The 17,783-nt window shown below is 39.0% G+C and overlaps 2 protein-coding genes across 4 annotated transcripts; one reads left to right on the top strand and one right to left on the bottom strand.

Annotated features, from left to right (window-relative positions):
* Positions 1-1,826: 1,826 nt before the first annotated feature.
* On the top strand, positions 1,827-6,055 carry LOC132145453 (CCN family member 4-like). Its single transcript, XM_059556499.1, has 5 exons — positions 1,827-2,004; positions 4,004-4,295; positions 4,557-4,811; positions 5,110-5,303; positions 5,396-6,055. The coding sequence occupies exons 1-5, from the start codon at positions 1,957-1,959 to the stop codon at positions 5,693-5,695; spliced, it is 1,089 nt and encodes a 362-aa protein (XP_059412482.1). The 5' UTR covers positions 1,827-1,956; the 3' UTR covers positions 5,696-6,055.
* Positions 6,056-6,212: 157 nt separating this feature from the next.
* On the bottom strand, positions 6,213-17,068 carry LOC132145452 (protein NDRG1-like). 3 transcript variants are annotated; one of them, XM_059556498.1, is made up of 16 exons: positions 16,923-17,068; positions 12,687-12,758; positions 12,542-12,577; positions 10,572-10,677; positions 10,350-10,470; positions 10,205-10,267; positions 10,062-10,122; positions 9,777-9,863; positions 9,625-9,681; positions 9,402-9,505; positions 9,258-9,320; positions 9,125-9,176; positions 8,969-9,016; positions 8,544-8,579; positions 8,223-8,274; positions 6,213-7,496 (listed from the first exon to the last, which is right to left on the bottom strand). In XM_059556498.1, exons 2-16 carry the CDS (start codon positions 12,741-12,743, stop codon positions 7,288-7,290), a joined length of 1,152 nt encoding a protein of 383 aa, XP_059412481.1. In that variant the 5' UTR covers positions 12,744-12,758; positions 16,923-17,068; the 3' UTR covers positions 6,213-7,287. The 3 variants fall into 3 exon arrangements, with proteins under 3 accessions (XP_059412481.1, XP_059412480.1, XP_059412478.1); XM_059556497.1 differs by lacking the exon at positions 12,542-12,577 and having other exon boundaries at positions 10,572-10,713; XM_059556495.1 differs by lacking the exons at positions 12,542-12,577; positions 12,687-12,758; positions 16,923-17,068 and adding an exon at positions 11,340-11,710.
* Between the last annotated feature and the right edge of the window lie 715 nt (positions 17,069-17,783).

Here is a 17,783-nt window from a genome sequence, read left to right as displayed (position 1 = left end):
ATGTTTTTGCAAACTAAAAACACTGTGCTGTGGAGATCTGAGTCGAGTGAGCCCCAGTATGTGCGCTGGTTCCACTGTGCGACTCGCACTGCACTTTTTGCTGAAAAAAGTTTATGGTACGTGTAGAAGTGCCCACCCCCATAGGACAGCACGAGCTCGGCTATGATTGCTTGATAATCGTTCAGTTCGCGCCACCTCTGGGGGAAAGCTGAACAGATGATTTCAGTGAAACGGGAAAAAGCAATTGCAAATTCAGAAAATGAAAGAACACGAGATAAGTGAGTGTTTGTGTTTTTCAGGGTAACTGAGAAATCACCGCAATCTATTCGGCAGTCTGGTTCTGCTGCGGGGAGTAGTGGGAGAAGAGAGGAAAGGTCTACATCCGCACCTGATTAGGATCTGTGCGCGGATACTTTGGGATAGTGGTGGTGGTTCCATGGCGACTGCGTTGGACGGAACAGGCATCGGAGTTGCTGTGAAGAGAGAATATGGTGATTTAGTTTGTATGAAAGAGCTGGGAAGGGCATAATCCGGGGCTGCGAATGTCGGCGGCGGCCTCACGCTTAGATGACCCGCTGTGGCTTGAAAAGGAAAATTAGTTGGAGGGTATGACGAAAAGGAAGGATTATAGGATGAAGTGTGGGCTTGAGCTGCAAGCAGAGGCGGGCCTGCGCTTGTTTGAGCTACTGGAGCCGCAGGCCACTGGAAGTGGGCGGGGTTATAACCTGGTGGATAGAATTGTTGATATTCTTGGGCCTGTGCTGCTAGCAGCGATGGCCTCGCGCTAGTGTCTCCATTGGGGGCTGTAGGCCACTGAAAAGAAAAAGGGTTATGAACAGCAGGAGTATAAAACTGAGTGGCTGTGGGGAGGCCGCTGGGCCCAGCTGCATGCGGCACTGCGGCAGCAGAAACCGTGGTGGAGGGCTGGGCCTCATCGAGAGGCTGTTTGGGCCGGTGTGCGGCCACATGAAGAAGCCTGGGGCTCAGGTGCGACGTCCGGGGTTGGAGGGATGGTCGTGGGACCGGCAGAATGCGAAGGTGCATCCTTGGTGATGTTTACGTCCTCATCGGATGAAAAGCTTAATTTAGACATGGTAGCAGAGCTGAGACCAAAAAGCTACTAACTGCTGCGAGACTGTCATATGATTTGCGGTGAGACTGCTGTATATATACCTCTTACCATTGATTGCTGAGTGCTCTCCACTTGTGTTAATTATCTGCACGTGCTCCTCCCGAACTTGTTAATAAAACCTCATTTGGTGAAGAACAATGCATTTTCCAGCACGAGGACCATAATGTTGAAATTTTGGGTCCATGGCCTGGAAACTCCCCAGATCTTAATCCCATTGAGAACTTGTGGACAATCCTCAAGAGGCGGGTGGACAAACAAAAACCCACTAATTCTGACAAACTCCAAGAAGTGATTATGAAAGAATGGGTTGCTATCAGTCAGGATTTGGCCCAGAAGTTGATTGAGAGCATGCCCAGTCGAATTGCAGATGTCCTGAAAAAGAAGGGCCAACACTGCAAATACGGACTCTTTGCATAAATGTCATGTAATTGTCGATAAAAGCCTTTGAAACTTATGAAGTGCTCGTAATTATATTTCAGTACATCACAGAAACAACTGAAACAAAGATCTAAAAGCAGTTTAGCAGCAAACTTTTTGAAAACTAATATTTATGTAATTCTCAAAGCGAAATCACGTGATCAATTCCTTGTACGCGTTCGGGTTGTCCTTGGCTCTGACGTCATTATGGATCCTGAGTATGAAAACTTTACAGCAGCTGCAGCGGCATCAAGGTGTGTGTGTGTGTGTGTGTGTGTGTGTGTGTGTGTGTGTGTGTGTGAGTGATACACTCAGCTCACTAAATGAATGGATCCTGCTCGCGAATGGGCGATTTTTCCAGCATCATCTAATTCTGGATTCAATGCATTTATCACTCGGGATCAGTGATGACTTGGCTTCTGATGTGGGTTCTGCTATTTGCTTGTGTACCACAGGTAACAAATATATTTGTGTATTTACATTTAATTCTTTGAATATAGTATCTGAATTATTAGATGAAATAACGCTTAAGCAACACACCTAGAGTTTAATTTAAACAGGAGACTGTTTTAACATGCTTTGGAAAACCGTATTTTTGACAAATAGGGTACTTCGATTACTATAACGTTGCTACTATTTATAATAATAATAGCCTATTTTCTTTTGCATTAACTGTAAAAGTTGCTTGGTGCCTGCGCATACAATTTTGAATTGAAATATTTAATGTGCTCTGTAAAATAAACATAAGAGAAACCACATAATGAAACTATTCCTATTCTTTAAATATATTCTACTTTTTAGTGAAAATGAGACACGTTATCAAAGGTTTTTACGTAACAGTGTTTGCACCAGTAAATCTGACGTCTCTATTCCACATTAAATGCATACCATATTTTCAAAATGTTATATTTAAATGCGCTATAGATTATTATTTAATTATATGTGACCGGCATTTGTAACAAATGACCTCATGTTTCACGCATTTGAGGTATGCAATTCCTTAACAACCAAGTTAATGTGTGAGAGTGTACTGCCGCCCTGTGGACAGAAATAGACATGTTTGTCAAGATGCATGAGCGATATCCCTTATTGACCACATAGCCTACACTTTACAGCTAAGTTCTCTCCATTATGTCTTTGAACATGACAGACACCCTCTTTGATAACTGTGACCCAGAGGGCGTACGTATCCTGCTTTAAATGTAATAATCTTTAGCTCTTAGTCTCTTCCACCATCCGTATCTGCTGCTAATCTCACAAAGACTAACAGAGGTCAAAGGTTCTGGAACCCTGCAGTTGTGAACCACCAGTCCAGTTTACTTTGTGTGTGGTGTATTACTTAAGTCTGTTGGCAAGCCAATCAATCATCTTATTAATTGAACCTGAGGGCCTGAAATCGTTTATCAACATGATCTGTCATCCAAAACCCCATTACCGTATTTTTCGGAATATAAGTCAGTATAAGAGTATAAGTCGAATCAGTCCAAAAATACGTCATGACGAGGAAAAAAACATATATAAGTCGCACTGGACTATAAGTTGCATTTATTTAGAACCAAGAACCAAGAGAAAACATTACCTATGTTTTGAGTGTAGACTACAGGAGAACTGAGCAGCGTAATGGTAATGTTTTCTCTTGGTTCATTTCTCTTAGTTCATTTCTCTTGGTTCATGTCAAATTAATTTTGATAAATAAGTCGCACCTGACTATAAGTCGCAGGACCAGCCAAACTATGAAAATTTACATCAGTAGAAAGATTTAGATACATACCATAAAATAAATAGTGGCTGACGAGGTACAAAGAAAGTGCACTAGAAAACTTGAAATGAATCATATTTAATCTACACACTCATTAGCTGTGTTTGTTTTTTGACCTGATGTGCAATGAATATCCAGGCCCATGAGCTGACAGCAGGTCTATAGCTATTATAATTTGATATATGCAGGAAAGTGTCATTAGAATTGGTTCATTACTATGAGATATAGTAGGTTGTATGGTGGATTAATTAATCTACATTGATTCCAAATATAAATGGCATCATAAATTGCTTTTAGAGGTTCAGTTGAAATGTGCTTATATAAAGAACAACTAATTAAAACATTTATCTATGAAAGCTTGTTTCCACCACAGGATAAAAAAGAAGTAGTATTAGAAAACAACTTTTTTTTCTCACAATGCTGATATACAGTTCTATATAAATAAAAATAAACAACTGAATTGTTACCTCAGAATTCAGAAATAAAGTCAAAATTGTAAGGTGTAAAAAATAAAGTGTTTAACTTGCAATTATAAGATATAAACTTGAAATTGTGAGGGAAAAAATCCCTCTTTATTTTATTATTATTATTTATTCTATCACAATGTCTGTAGACAGGAGGAATCTTAGAGGGGGGGGGGGACAAAAGCCTAAATATGTCAGAAATAGGTATCTGTCGGGGCTTTTGTCTTACAGATTCACAGAGCATTTGCCCATGATTCCTCTAAGATGCAGTCCACACCAGAGCCCATCACCCCGGAGCCCTATAATCGCACCCAGTACTGCCAGTGGCCCTGCAAATGTCCTAAAACTCTCCCCACCTGCCTACCAGGTGTGAGCTTGATCACGGACGGATGTGATTGCTGCAGAGCATGTGCCAAACAGGTGGGGGAGGTTTGCAACGAGAAAGAAAACTGTGACCATCATCGTGGCCTTTACTGTGATTACAGCGCAGACAAGCCTAGGTACGAAAAAGGAGTCTGTGCATGTAAGTGTCCTTGTACTAACACAGCCTTCTTATGAACACTGTGTTCCGGTCTTAGATTAGATTACGATGAAGATTTAAAGGGTGGATTAAGGTGGCGGAACCCAGATAAACCAAGCCAGGGGATGCTGAGCAGAATTATAACACATTCTGTTCACCTTTTAGCACAGCACAACACATCACACACTTTTCTTGGTATTATATCCATCCAGTATGTATTTGATGAACTTGACTGCACTCATTCTGCTCTTTGTTGCTATCCAGATCTGCCAGGCACTGGCTGTGAGCACAAAGGTATGATCTTTCGCAATGGCCAGAGCTTCCAGCCCAATTGCAAATACCAGTGTGTGTGTGTGAATGGGGCGATCGGATGTGTCTCGCTGTGTAATGAGTCTCAGCCCCCCAGGGTTTGGTGCCAGAACCCACAGCGAGTTCAAATCCCCGGCCGCTGCTGTGAGAAGTGGATCTGTGATGAGGCCAGGAGGGGACGCAAGACAGCACCAAGACACACAATGGCTGGTATGATCTCCAGGGTCTCCGAAACCTCTTGCAAATGTCTGGAAACTCATTCTGGGCAGATAACTCATTGATAATGGTCCCTTTAAGTGATACCATGCACTTGAAAATAGAAACAAGACTAAACCTACTAATCTAAACTTTGGGGTCGATAAGATTTTTGAAATGCTTTATTTCTATATGTTCATTAAGGCTGCATTTTTTCTGCATATTTTAAAATAAAATATTGATTTATTTCTGTGATGGCAAGGCTTAATTAAGAAACATGTTAAAAGCATTCATTGTCTTTGCATTCTTACAGCCCTAACTAGTGTAAAAGACAACTGGCACAAGAACTGTGTGACCCAGACAAGCTCCTGGAGTCCCTGCTCAAAGACATGCGGCCGTGGAGTGTCTTTACGCATTACTAACAACAACAAGCAGTGTCAGATGGTCAAAGAGAGCAGACTCTGTAACATCCGGCCTTGCAAAGTGGACATCACAAAGCACATCAAGGTTTCAGATCATGAGTGACATGAATGACTATAGTGTATAAAAGGATATGTTTTGACCCTGTGCCTTTGTCCTTTTTTCCATCCCTCCACAAGCCTGGAAAGAAGTGCTTGAACATCTACAGGGAGGAAAAGCCACATAACTTCACTATCTCAGGCTGCACAAGTACAAACAATTACTGGCCCAAGTACTGTGGAGTGTGTACAGATGAGCGCTGCTGCATCCCTTATAAATCTAAGACTGTTGAGGTCGACTTTCAGTGCCCGAACGGATCCGGCTTCACCTGGCAGATCATGTGGATAAATGCCTGCTTCTGCAACCTGAGCTGTAAGAACCCCAATGACATATTTACAGATCTAGAACTGTACCATGAGAGAGGTGAGGTTGGAAACTGAGTGTACGAGACCTTGCAGAAAAGTCAATAGAAAGATTTGGCAGAAAGACAGTTTTTTGTTTCCTGAGCAAGAGTTGATATTTGACTGACCATCATCAGTGTTTTTTGGAGCTTTTTAATTGGAAAAACTGAAATACACTAATATATCCTAATATATTTTATTTTAAGACAATGTGGCCTACTGCAACCAAATTTTTCATATACGTAGAGTTGCTTCAACCAAGATAATCCCAGCTTTTGTCATATTGCGACAAATCCTTTTGTACAAATGATGTAAGAAGAAAATATCATGTTGACTTCCGTTTAATTTAAACAAATTCTATTAAATAAATCTATATTACTTTTATGGATTGATAATGTACAGATTTTGTAACCATGTATTTTCTACATTTATGCTCTTTAATGAAAGCATAGTCCTTGAAGCTAAATTTTCCTTATAAAGTTTGGCTTTCCATGTACTATAAAGTTTTGTATAGACAGTTCTAATTGAGAGACAAAAAAAAAGACAAACAAGTTTTGTAACCAGCTTTTTATTTTCCTTTTTTAAATAAATACAAACTGTTATACCATTAAAAATGCAGTGCATCAGATTGTTTTACATCTTTACAAAGCAGAGTGCCTTACCAAGCTGCAAGCATTTGTTTTTGTATGTGTGGAAGAACAAGTGAGTTGCTTATTATCTCTTTCTGAGCAGTCCTTGGTTTTACTCTTTCAAAGCATCCAGTCCAAGTAGAGGATTCCATGGCACATTTTGTTCTGTTGTGCTTGATTGCATAGAAATCATCATTACAAAAAAAAAAAAACACCAAAAATATTATATAGTAATTTTCCTGTATTCTTATATCTACAAATTGGTTTTGTTGAATTAAAACTAATGTTAAGATTCTTTCAAAACATTTGATCCCATAAAAATCATTTCAAATCACTTTCAAGAGCATCAATCACTGAGTTACACATATAACCCAAAATAATGAGACACTCCCAAGAAGGAAAATGCAAAATCAACACATGAGTTTATACCTTAGTTTTATAAGGGAAGTTAGCATCATGAAAAAAAAATACCAGTCTCTACTCTGTGGTCAACCAATCCCTTTTCAATTCAGTGATTTCCATTTCAACATTTACAGATTATACAAATGAATTATGCACTTAAACTAGAGTGTAAAAGTTGTATAATGACTTGACATTAAAAAAATTAATTGCAGACTAGAAATCAAAATAAATTTACAAATGTACCCTTCTCAGTGCCCAGCTTACTTCAATGATGACGACCATCAAAAGGTCTCTGTGCTGCATTGCCTCTAACAACAACAAGACAGCTATTGCGCAGGGTGCAAAAAAAGAAATATCTCCATTATCCTGTCCTTCATTCACTCCAACTCCTTCCTTATCGTTTCCTCAGGAAATATGGTCTTAAACACAAGACACTTTGGCATAAATGCTCTCTGACAAATAAAACAGTGCAAGACCCCTGAGGGAAACAGCACAGCGGCATGCAGCAGTCCTGTTGTGTGTGTAGTTAGCGGCAGCGCAGCACAGTCGGAACAGAGAGGTTAATGCATGTGTGAGATGGACCAGAGAGAGGTCACCAGTCTAACAGGACACTTCGGTGGACTTGGGAGCCTGGTCCACAGAACTGTCCATGTTGTCAGTGTGCGAACGTCTGCGTTGGTTGTCGGAGGTGTGGGCTCGGGCCCTGCCCTCGTTAGTGTGCGACCTGCTGCGGTTTCCGTCAAAGGAAGTCACACTGGATCCGGATGCTGTGCGGGAACGGACCAGACGGGTCATGCTGGCAGAAGGCACTAAGAGACAGAGGACAGATTTTAAAGCTTTCTCATGATTTTAAATGTAATTTCTTTTTATGTTTAAATACTTGATATAAGTATGTACACTACCATTCCAGAAACTGGGGTTGGTAAGATTTTTTAAATGTTTTAAAATAAATCTCTTATGCTCACAGAGACTGCAAGAATCAAAAATACAGTAAAAACTTAAATATTATTAAAATTTAAAACTTTTCTATTTGAATGCGTTTTAAAATGTAACTTATTCCTGTGATGGCAAAGCCACATTTTAAGCTGCCAGTTTAGTTTTCAGTGTCACATGATCCCTCAGAAATTATTCTAATATGCTGATTTGGTGCTCAAGAAACATTCCTATTGTTATCAATGTTGAAAAGAGTTGTGCTGGTTAAGATTTCTGTACACGATTTTTGAAACCTTTCTTGCCCCAAACTTTTGAACAGTAGTGCATATCCAAGATTAATCAGTTTTTGCAGCCGTTTATAAATTATACACAGCTTTTTCAGAAAAAGGTCAAGTGATCAAGTTGAGCAAGTCAGGTTGAAAATTATAACACCACTAGAAGGCAGCACAGCCCAGGCATACATATACATTGCTAGTTTTCGAAAAGTTATAATGTTACGAACAAAAGACTTCAGCCAATGTACTGTGGGAATTCCTTAGAAAGCCACAGCTGTATGGTTAAATAGAGAGTATACTGAACAAAAATACAATATCAATACTTACTGTAACCCATTCCTTGAATGAAGTACTTGAAAGCCTCCGTTAGCTTCCCAGGCTAAGGAGACAAATAAAAGCATAAATCAGTTCATTTGACTACATATACAGGTAATCAGGTCGAGGTGGAAAACAGATTTCCCTAAGTACATGTTGTGAAAGCGGACAGATTCTAACAGCCGGTAGCAGCAGGTGGCGAGCAGAGTATTAGAACCGAGAACTACATGCTGTCCGCAAAGAGATTATGGCGCTTCATCCCTAATAATCATCCTGTGCCTTGAGCAAACCTGTAAATGAATCTAAATGGCCATACACGTTATAAATACACACCTGGTCGACCTGGGGCAAGCCTCCACAGTCAGCCATCTGACGAAAGAGAAGGGACATAAAACATTATTTAAAATGCATGAAAAACACTAATGTGTCACTGCTTGTTTCTCATTTCTGTTTCGGCCATTCACACAGGTGTCTAAAACCCCTAGCGCTTCATTAACTCCACTAGTCTCAGCACTTATCAGTGATAAATAGGCCATTTTAGACGCCATAAACCTAATTCTTAGTCCACCTGAGGGCGGGCTGTGGAAAATTAGGTCAGCCGAGGTAGGACTCAGCCCTTGAGCTGGCCAGTGTGCACCGCTTCTGCACTACCTGGGTAAATAAGTCACTAGATAATGCTGAGCTATCGGAATCTTATCAGTGCCTGACTTTTCCATGTGGGCTATAAATACATGCCAGCTTCACTGGAGTCCACTCACCTTAAGCAGTGTGGTTTTGGTCGGGTCCAGCTTTGTGTTGCACTCAACCTGTACAGAAAACAGACATGTTAAACAACCAAATACACATGCAGTGGATATAAAGGGTGAAGCAACCTGTGTGCAGAATAATGATAATAAGTGAAGATAGAAACCTACCACTACATCCACTGCAGGGGAACTGTCTCCAACTACCAGGAGTGCAGGACACCTGAAAACAGATCAACAAAGTCGTTACTACAGAAAATTGATCCTGAATGGTCTAGAGGTTTTCCAAAGATTTTTTACTTACTTTAGAGTTCTGACACTGATGTGGCCACCAGGTACAGGCCTCTCGATTTCCAGGTCTCTTCGGCTGTGAAGTAGAGGTAAACATTATGTCAATGCTAAATAAACTTTTTTTAGCAGGATGTTTTAGTAGCCGTGTTGTGATTACCTGTTGTAGGACTTGACAAAGAGTTGCAGATTGTACTGGTTCATGTCATTCACAATGTGGTGACGGTATCTGCCAATGAGGTCATGGTTCTGCTGGATTTCCTCCTGGAGAAATAAGAAATAATAATAATAATAATAATAATAATAATAATAACAACAACACTGATGCTAATATAGATCCATTAAGTCAAAAATTATCCAGATGGGGTCAAAAATTGACTAACCTTTCCAAACAGGTGAGAGATGATCATTTCAGGCATGGCGTGAGTCCAACCAGAAATCTGTAATTCAAGAAAAATGAGCCCACAACAGTGTGAAACTCTATATAACTTGTGAATTTTATATGAATTACAATCACAAAGTGGTTAGCACTCACTTTGTGTGCTGCCCAGTCCATCCAGCCTTCAGCGCATGGGTTGATGTTTATTAGCACAAGGCCTTCCACCATAGTAGGGTAATCCAACTATAAAAGGAAACAAACCACGTATAAAACCCCAGTTTATTAAATAAACAACCCGCAAATCAAGCAGATTTTTTATTTTTCCACACTGGACATTCCTCAGCAGCTAAACTAATGAAAAGAAACCCCTTTAGCTCTTTATCCTGGTTTGATTAAAAATTTAAATCACTTAATAATAATCAAAAAGGAACTCAAACTCACAGCAAACTTAGCAAGGATATAAGCACCCGCTCCAACAGCCATGCCAATAAAACTCTTCAGACTGTGGGGATTAGGAAAACTAGTTAAGACAGAAAATAATCTGAAATCTACCTAAAATTTAAATAATTAAGCAATCAACTCACCCAAAATGTTTAAGGATTGACGGAAGTGTATCAGAGAGTTGGTCCATGGAAGGGTATTCATATCTATAAAAAGTAAATTATTCTTCTTCTGCATTGATTTACAAAAAAGACTTCCACTTATATGTCTGCACATGATAGAACTCACCCAGTTGAGAAGGTGTTTGCTCCCTCTTGCTGCCCTGGTGCATCTACATGACACACTGCAAAGTGCTGCATGATCTCTTGCATATCCTCATGGCTGAACAAGGTGTCAAAGCAGCTTTTATCTATTGGAGAAGCATAATTTATGCATTAAAGCCCATCTCCTTTAGAAGGATCTCTCAACACAAAGAGATTTATGGGGGATTTTAAACTGATAAAATCTTACGGTTCAGTCCAATATCATGGTAGGTGAGGATGACGGGCCGGTCACCCTTAGGAACCCCTTTCATGGTACAGTGGACTCTGCCATACGGAGTCTCCACATCATGTTCCTACATACAACATGGCAAGAAAACGCTTATTAGCATCTGCTGAACTATCATAAGCAGCATTAATCTCATCTGCAGTATACATATATCATTCACATATATCATAGCTCACAATGTAGTTTAATGTAACATTTAAGGACAGGCACAATTTGGAAATGTTCTGCAAATGAAGCGAATGAACAGACAAACTGCAAACATTTCAACATTCAATGCACTTTTTTATTTATTTATCCGTAATCAGTAAAATCACGGCCTATGAAAATGGTCTGCCTGATTTCATAATGTTCAACTGCATCTATCAATTTCGCAAAACATCAAATCCTAATTAAGACTGACACAGACAATGTTAAATCCATTTTATAAACGTGTGCTGTATGAGATGAAAAAGATAAAAGGAACAAAATGAAAGACTTCTATTACATGCAAACGATATTATCAAGCTCTAATCTCCTAAATCCGCCTGGAAGGCACAAAGATATTAAGATATTATAAACGTCAACATTTAAAACATTGTGCATTGTTTAAAAGCACAATACAAATAAATTTGACTTGAATGCGTGTCAAAATCAAAACTTTACTCTTTACTCACCACTAAGATGATTAAAAACAGCCAATTAAAACCTCAAAAAGAATGAACCAAAAGCAACATGAATATTTCTACTCACAGCGACTTCTATCTCGAAAACTAATTCCATATCAGAGTCCTCCAGAACCATGGCTGCTGATGGTAATCAGTAGTAGTGATGAGAACGAGTAAGTTAGATCCGATTGAAAGTAAGCTCCTGTTTGTGCACTCGGCTAATATTCATCTGTGCCCAGGGTTTTATACCCCTGTTGCCGTCACTCGACATAAGCCCCATGCTCCCAGCATGCTTTGCACCGAGATCAAAACCAGTTAATTCTAGTTAACGACATCTGTAAATTGGATCAGTCTGTGTCAGATGCTTTGAGTAGCCACCTCTAGGCCATCGGAAACTTAAGCAAGTGCAGCCAAACAAAAATGTGATGGATGTCTGCACTAAATAACTGCTTTCTTTCAGCAGTAAAGAAAAATAAAGATCAACAATAAAGTGCAATTAAGCTAAACAGAGACTCACATGGTCAAGGCCAATATGTGCTGCTACTTTAAATTTTTCATTCATTCATTTCAGTCTTAAAGAACCCAACTCATTAAACTTTTGACTTTAGAAAAAACACATCTTGATGAAAATATCACTTCCGATGAGCATCTGTATTTCTATATTTTTTTTTCCCCCATGTTTAAAAATCGAAGCTTCATAGCCACTGAAACAAACAAATCATAGTCAACGGATTAAACGTTAACTTTCGATTTAACTTTCTTGAAGTTAATTTAACACTAGTGACAATCAATGACAAATAACCACCATGCACTGCAAAAGTCATTGAGAAAAGTCTTTGAGTATAAGCCACCGGTCAAAAATCAGCTGGCTGACGCTACAGAAACTAGTTGCAGCACGAGCTGCTAAGAAAGTCAAATAACATATTTAACACTGACAAGGACATAAACACCTTGTGCTTGTCTTTGTATAGTGACTGAACACAAACATGTAGGTCTCCCTACTGCCACTAATCTCTTTAAACGGGACGAGCCCTATGTGAGCGCCTCAGACAGATGGCCAGTGTATCCTTCAGCAGCCCACGTCACTGAGGCTGAACACTCTTATTAAACACATGACCTGCATCCTTCAGGACTTTAATCTGTGTGAGGATCAACACGAGAGGTCTGCTGGATGCAAATCCATACAGTTTCAGTATTGTTGTTATGCCATGGTGTCAGCAAAGAATGACCTCTTAGATTTTTGAATTTATTAAAATAAATATCATACAAAAAACATGAAATGCTTGCCTTTATCTCCAAACGCTGGACAGCCTCTCTTAGCCCCTAGAATAGAGAAGAAAACAGTGTGTTACCACAATATTTGTTCACTATATTGCCATACATTAATATGTACATTTAGTACAAATCTTAACAAGTATAGTGTTTTACATACTTGCAAATCCCTGTCCGGGATGAGAGGCTTCGACTCAACTAATTGGACATCATCCATTCTCAGCTAGGACACCTAGAGGTAGACATAAACACAACCATATTACCATTGGTGCACTTCAAATAATTTACCACCCTCTTCCTTCAAGGTCGCAAAAGGAAGTATCAAATTACTAGTTCCTTGTTTGTGTTGTGGCGCAATTCAGCTTTGGCAGTGACTATGTACAACATTATTATCATACGTGGATAAAAAAAAAAAAAAAGATTTTTCTCTGGACCAGTTGTGGTGTTTTTATTTCATAATTTACACATCTATTTTAACGTTAAAGGTTTTTGTCACATACCCATTACATGTGATGTATCGCAGTGAAATGCTTCGACCAAGTTTCTCGTCCAACAGTGCAACATGAATAATATTAATAGACTATCAAGAATATGATATGACAAATAAAAAGAAAATAATAAAATGTAAAACTAATATATTAGAAAAAAGAACAACAAAGTAGTTTTCAAAAACTACACAATGTATTAAAGGGATGGTTCGGGATTTTTGACATCGGACCTCATTTTTAAGTCAGCCTGGTTGTTATTCATCAGTGGAGACCTTTTTTTAAAAATTATCCAGTCTTTATATTTGGATAGATAGCCGATGCTAGGCTAGCGCGAGTCAATGGGTATATGTTAGCCAGCCATTAAAAACCGTTTTACCCGCTCCACAGTGCACCAAACGCAAATCAATTATAACACTAGACTATTCTCTTGGTCGGCGTTACGTCACAAATCATGTGACCTGCATAGCAACAAGCCGCCGCCGTGTTTGAAGGGTAAAACAAACCGAAGGCAATCAAGGCAAAGCCCGAGGAAAATCGAAAAGGTATCTATTCACAGAAGTTTTGTTGTGGATTATGTCAGTTATGGATACTAACGGACTACTTTGTATTAATGATGAATGATATCTGTGTATGCGAATGTATGTCGGTGGTGAGAAGTGAAGTGAATGTAATAAAACACTCATGTAAAGCACTTTGTGACTAACGTTAGCTAACGTTACATGTATGTGAAAGGCGCTAGCAGCTATACAAATACAGATCTTCTTTCTTCTATTACAGAATGTCTTATCAATATATAGAAAGTCTACTTGCGCCTGCATTGACCAGGTACCACAGAAAGCTGTCGCTTGTAGGTTTAACGTTACAATCTTGTCCCTATCGACATCCAGCTGAGTCCTGGGAGAACAACCCAAAGGCATGGCCCAGGCTCGAGTATCCAGACATATACAATTACCTCATCAAATCCCCTGGTGTGAACACCATGTGTACATACCATGTGTCCTACACTTGCAGTCATGTTTAAATACCCATCAAGCATCGATTACATTAACTGTTCATTTAGAAAAAAAAAATGTTTATTCAAAAGCACTGTGTTACACAATGGCTGTAATGAGCTCAGTCTGTCAGTGGCACAGCTTGTACAGTGTCAGTGAGGGACACAGTTTTTTCAAAAAAGCAAAAATAGACTAACTGCAGAAACGTATCTTATTTCCCACACAACTAGTGCATTTCATTGTTGCTTATCAGTGTAGAGCTGCCGACCATTATGCATAGCAATGTCATAACATAGCAACAGAAAATTGAGTGGCCATCTCTGCAGTGGTATTATTTTGTTATTCTTTGATTTGCCGAATCATTGCTAATTTTTTAGGCATGATTCTCGGCAGTTTTCTCGACATATCTGCGCTCATTTGTCTTCCACTTCGTGTTGCTTAATGGCGAGCGCTTGTTTGTTTTACCCTTCGCCGCGGTTGCTATGCGCGCGCAGTGCATTATGGGAGTAAAAGTCCCGGATGTCCGTTGATAGAATAATGTTAGAAATCAATATTGATTACCTAGGCAACCGAGTGAGCCGGTCCACACATGACGCAAGTGATAATCAGTGTGCCAGCGGCAGGTAAATACACTTGCGTCATGTGTGGACCGGCTCACTCGGTTGCCTAGGTAATCAATATCACTCCGCTGCTGCTGTCGACAAGGCTTATGCTTACAGGGAACAAATTATAACTAATGCAATGTGATGAAAGGTAAGTTTGATTTCTAACATTATTCTATCAACGGACATTTGCATCGATAGTCTAGTGTTATAATTGATTTGCGTTTGGTGCTCTGTGGAGCGGGTAAAACGGTTTTTAATGGCTGGCTAACATATACCCATTGACTCGCGCTAGCCTAGCATCGGCTATCTATCCAAATATAAAGACTGGATAATTTTTTTTTAAAAATGTCTCCACTGATGAATAACAACCAGGCTGACTTAAAAATGAGGTCCGATGTCAAAAATCCCGAACCACCCCTTTAATTCATCAATTTCATAACATTATTTTGCAGCTGTAATCTAGGGTACATTTATGTAATGCTGTGCCGTATTAAATAGCATTAATGTATGCAATGTGTATGCAGCTTCTGATGCAGCTTTTGAACTCTTTTGCTGCTTCCCACACATTTGGCACACATTTCAGATACATTTCTTTGCATTTTGTTATTTGATTATATCCTTAGCTCTTCAAAAGAGTCTAATCTGTTTTGGATGATGTGGATCGTGCATTTCAAAAGACGACAGTTTGAATGTTGATGCGCATGTAAATGGAATGGGAGCTTGAACAGGCTCTTTGTCTGGCTGAGGTTTCTAAAGGTCACATGTCAGGCTTTTCCTGTGTAGTGGGCCTGCACGCTACACACAGGAAGCCACTGACACAGCTGCTTCCATGGCTTCTGCAGTCAGTCCCTCCACCCCTTTAACACTAGCCATTTTTTCCCAACTTTGCTCCACAGCCACAGCCTTTGTGTCTTATCGTCCTACAGGTTCAAGGAGCGTTGCTGCACCAAGCCCCTATAAAAAAGCAGCGATTGATTTTTTTGCTTCACACACGAGCTCTAGAAACCAAGCCAAGTTGTTCATCGGGAGGAATTTCTGTAGTTCAAAAACCATGATTGTGCAGTCCATCATTTGCTGAGGTCTTTACAGCAAACCCCTACACAAATTCCTGACCAGATCGTGTTTCTGAAATCCAATTCATGGATTACATTTTCATACTAAGATATTGAACTCAATGTATACTAGACCAATCACTGCAGGGGTCTTACAAAATTTCTTCTTTAGTTAAGCAATAACACTTGTCGACCTACATCACTAATAGAAGATCATTTCTGATTTTCCTATTTATGTTTAACATGCATGCATGCATGCATACACTATTTTGCTGTGTATTCAATTGATGTTTCAATTGAAGTAAAGGTGTAAAGTAAAGATGAGTAAAGGTGTCTTTAGACAGTCTGCTTTGAGGACGCCACAAAGGAAATTCTTAAATAAAATGAACCAGCTCTGATGCACCTCTGGCTCTGGTGCTTTTTTGCAAATGAAATGCAACAATGTAGTGCTAAACTTGCCACTGTTATGAATGAACTTCTATTTAATTACATATATCATTTATAATCATCTACATTTTCGTTCATTTCATATTTTTATATTTGTATATTTAGTATATTGCCAATTTAATATTTTAAATGTTCATCTCATTAAAACAAATTCAATGCTTTTATTGCAACAGAGTAGTGAATCTATTTAAGATCTGGAATGATGTCTCAGACTAAAAACTAAAGCAAAACACATTTAAGATAGCAAATTGTGTCTGATAATGCAGACACACCTGTATCATGTAATCCTCAAAGTAATTGCTTCTAGTCCAGTACGGTGGTTTTCATCAGCTCATTATAAGAAAGAGTTCTATAAACTGAGCTTTAAGTGTGAGTTATAATAAAAATATACAGAATGTGCAGTGCGGTGGTTCTCACGCAGGCCAGAAAACCACTAGTGTAGTTTTTATATGTCGCACTGTTCGTAGCCCATTTGTTTTCCAACTCAACTTACTCTGCTTTGTTGACATATGCACGTGCACCCACACCCACACGCATTACACGATAAACAGACACCACATTAAAAACGATCGCATTTCGCTGTATAATCATAAACAGTGGCTATATACTGGTGTTTATTGGTGTCAGGGGTTTAATTTAATCATTGTATAGCTTATATCTTTAGTTGAAAGCCGATACATTATACCGTGTTCGATATCATGCCAGAGATGATTTAAGTTAGATTCGGACTGCGGTTTTATTAGACACAGAAATAGGCAACAATAACATTAAAAATAAATTTAAAAGAATAAAATAGCATTTTGAAGACTTACCGGTTAATTGTCCACTAAATGCAAACAAGAATGTCCAACGAAACTAACAAGTCTTTTGCAAAGTTTGAGAGTTACAACTGACTACGTGCTGCTCACGACAGGATGTAGAAACCTAGCACGCAATTTTATAAAGATGTGCGTTTAGTCAGTCCTGCCCACTCCTCCTTCTATTGGGCAACCTCACTGAGTAATGCCTTCCTTTCAAAGCATTGCATGAGATATGAAAAGTGTTCACATGGGAAAACCGTCTTATTTTATAGGACTAATCTTTCACATTACAACAAAATGTATAAAATAAACTATAAGTGAAGAGATAGTGAAGTTGACTTGTAGACCTGTATTATTCTGTCCCTTAAAATTATTATATATTAAAAAATAATACAGAACAATCTAAAAGCTGGTTATTCTTTTAAATCATTTCAGAGAAGTGCATGCCTATGCGTATGTGTTCTCTCTAACAGCACAATGCTTTCACTGTGGTTAGCTAATGTGAGCCAGTGATAAAAAGCACATTCACAATGGACACAATGCACAGAAATTACCATTATGCTGATCAACTCTCGAACACAATTTACACCACAATCTGAATCCGACGGCGGAATAAACGCAGATGGACTTTTCTTCTAAAGTTGTGTTCAGCGTGAGAGACTTTTCATAAATCAAAAACGGTCATAAGATCAGAGTTATTTTTAGGTTGTTTGATTTAAAGATGGGTTCTCGGCCAGGTGAAATTGTGTTGTGGAAAAATACTGAAACCATTGTTGACTAGATAAACTTTTATGATTTTAAAATTTATAGACAAAATGCATATCGAATCGAAGAGTTGACTGCTTAGTGCTCGGGTTAATAAACTGGCTTGAA

Source organism: Carassius carassius, chromosome 8 (genome assembly GCF_963082965.1).
Source record: "Carassius carassius chromosome 8, fCarCar2.1, whole genome shotgun sequence".
NCBI lineage: Eukaryota > Metazoa > Chordata > Actinopteri > Cypriniformes > Cyprinidae > Carassius > Carassius carassius.
Note: the sequence above shows the minus strand (reverse complement) of the source record. Positions and strands in the feature narration are given on the sequence as shown.

Bases quoted from the DNA above. Each gene is read 5' to 3' on its own strand.
- LOC132145453 (XM_059556499.1), top strand. From the start codon at position 1,957: ATGACTTGGCTTCTGATGTGGGTTCTGCTATTTGCTTGTGTACCACAG. The intron at 2,005-4,003 runs GTAACAAATATA...TTTGTCTTACAG, and splicing joins TATTTGCTTGTGTACCACAG to ATTCACAGAGCATTTGCCCA. The intron at 5,304-5,395 runs GTTTCAGATCAT...TCCCTCCACAAG, and splicing joins ACATCACAAAGCACATCAAG to CCTGGAAAGAAGTGCTTGAA.
- LOC132145452 (XM_059556498.1), bottom strand. From the start codon at position 12,743: ATGGATGATGTCCAATTAGTTGAGTCGAAGCCTCTCATCCCGGACAGG. The intron at 10,471-10,571 runs GTAAGATTTTAT...CTTCTCCAATAG, and splicing joins CCATGATATTGGACTGAACC to ATAAAAGCTGCTTTGACACC. The intron at 9,177-9,257 runs GTAAGTAAAAAA...ATCTGTTTTCAG, and splicing joins ATCAGTGTCAGAACTCTAAA to GTGTCCTGCACTCCTGGTAG.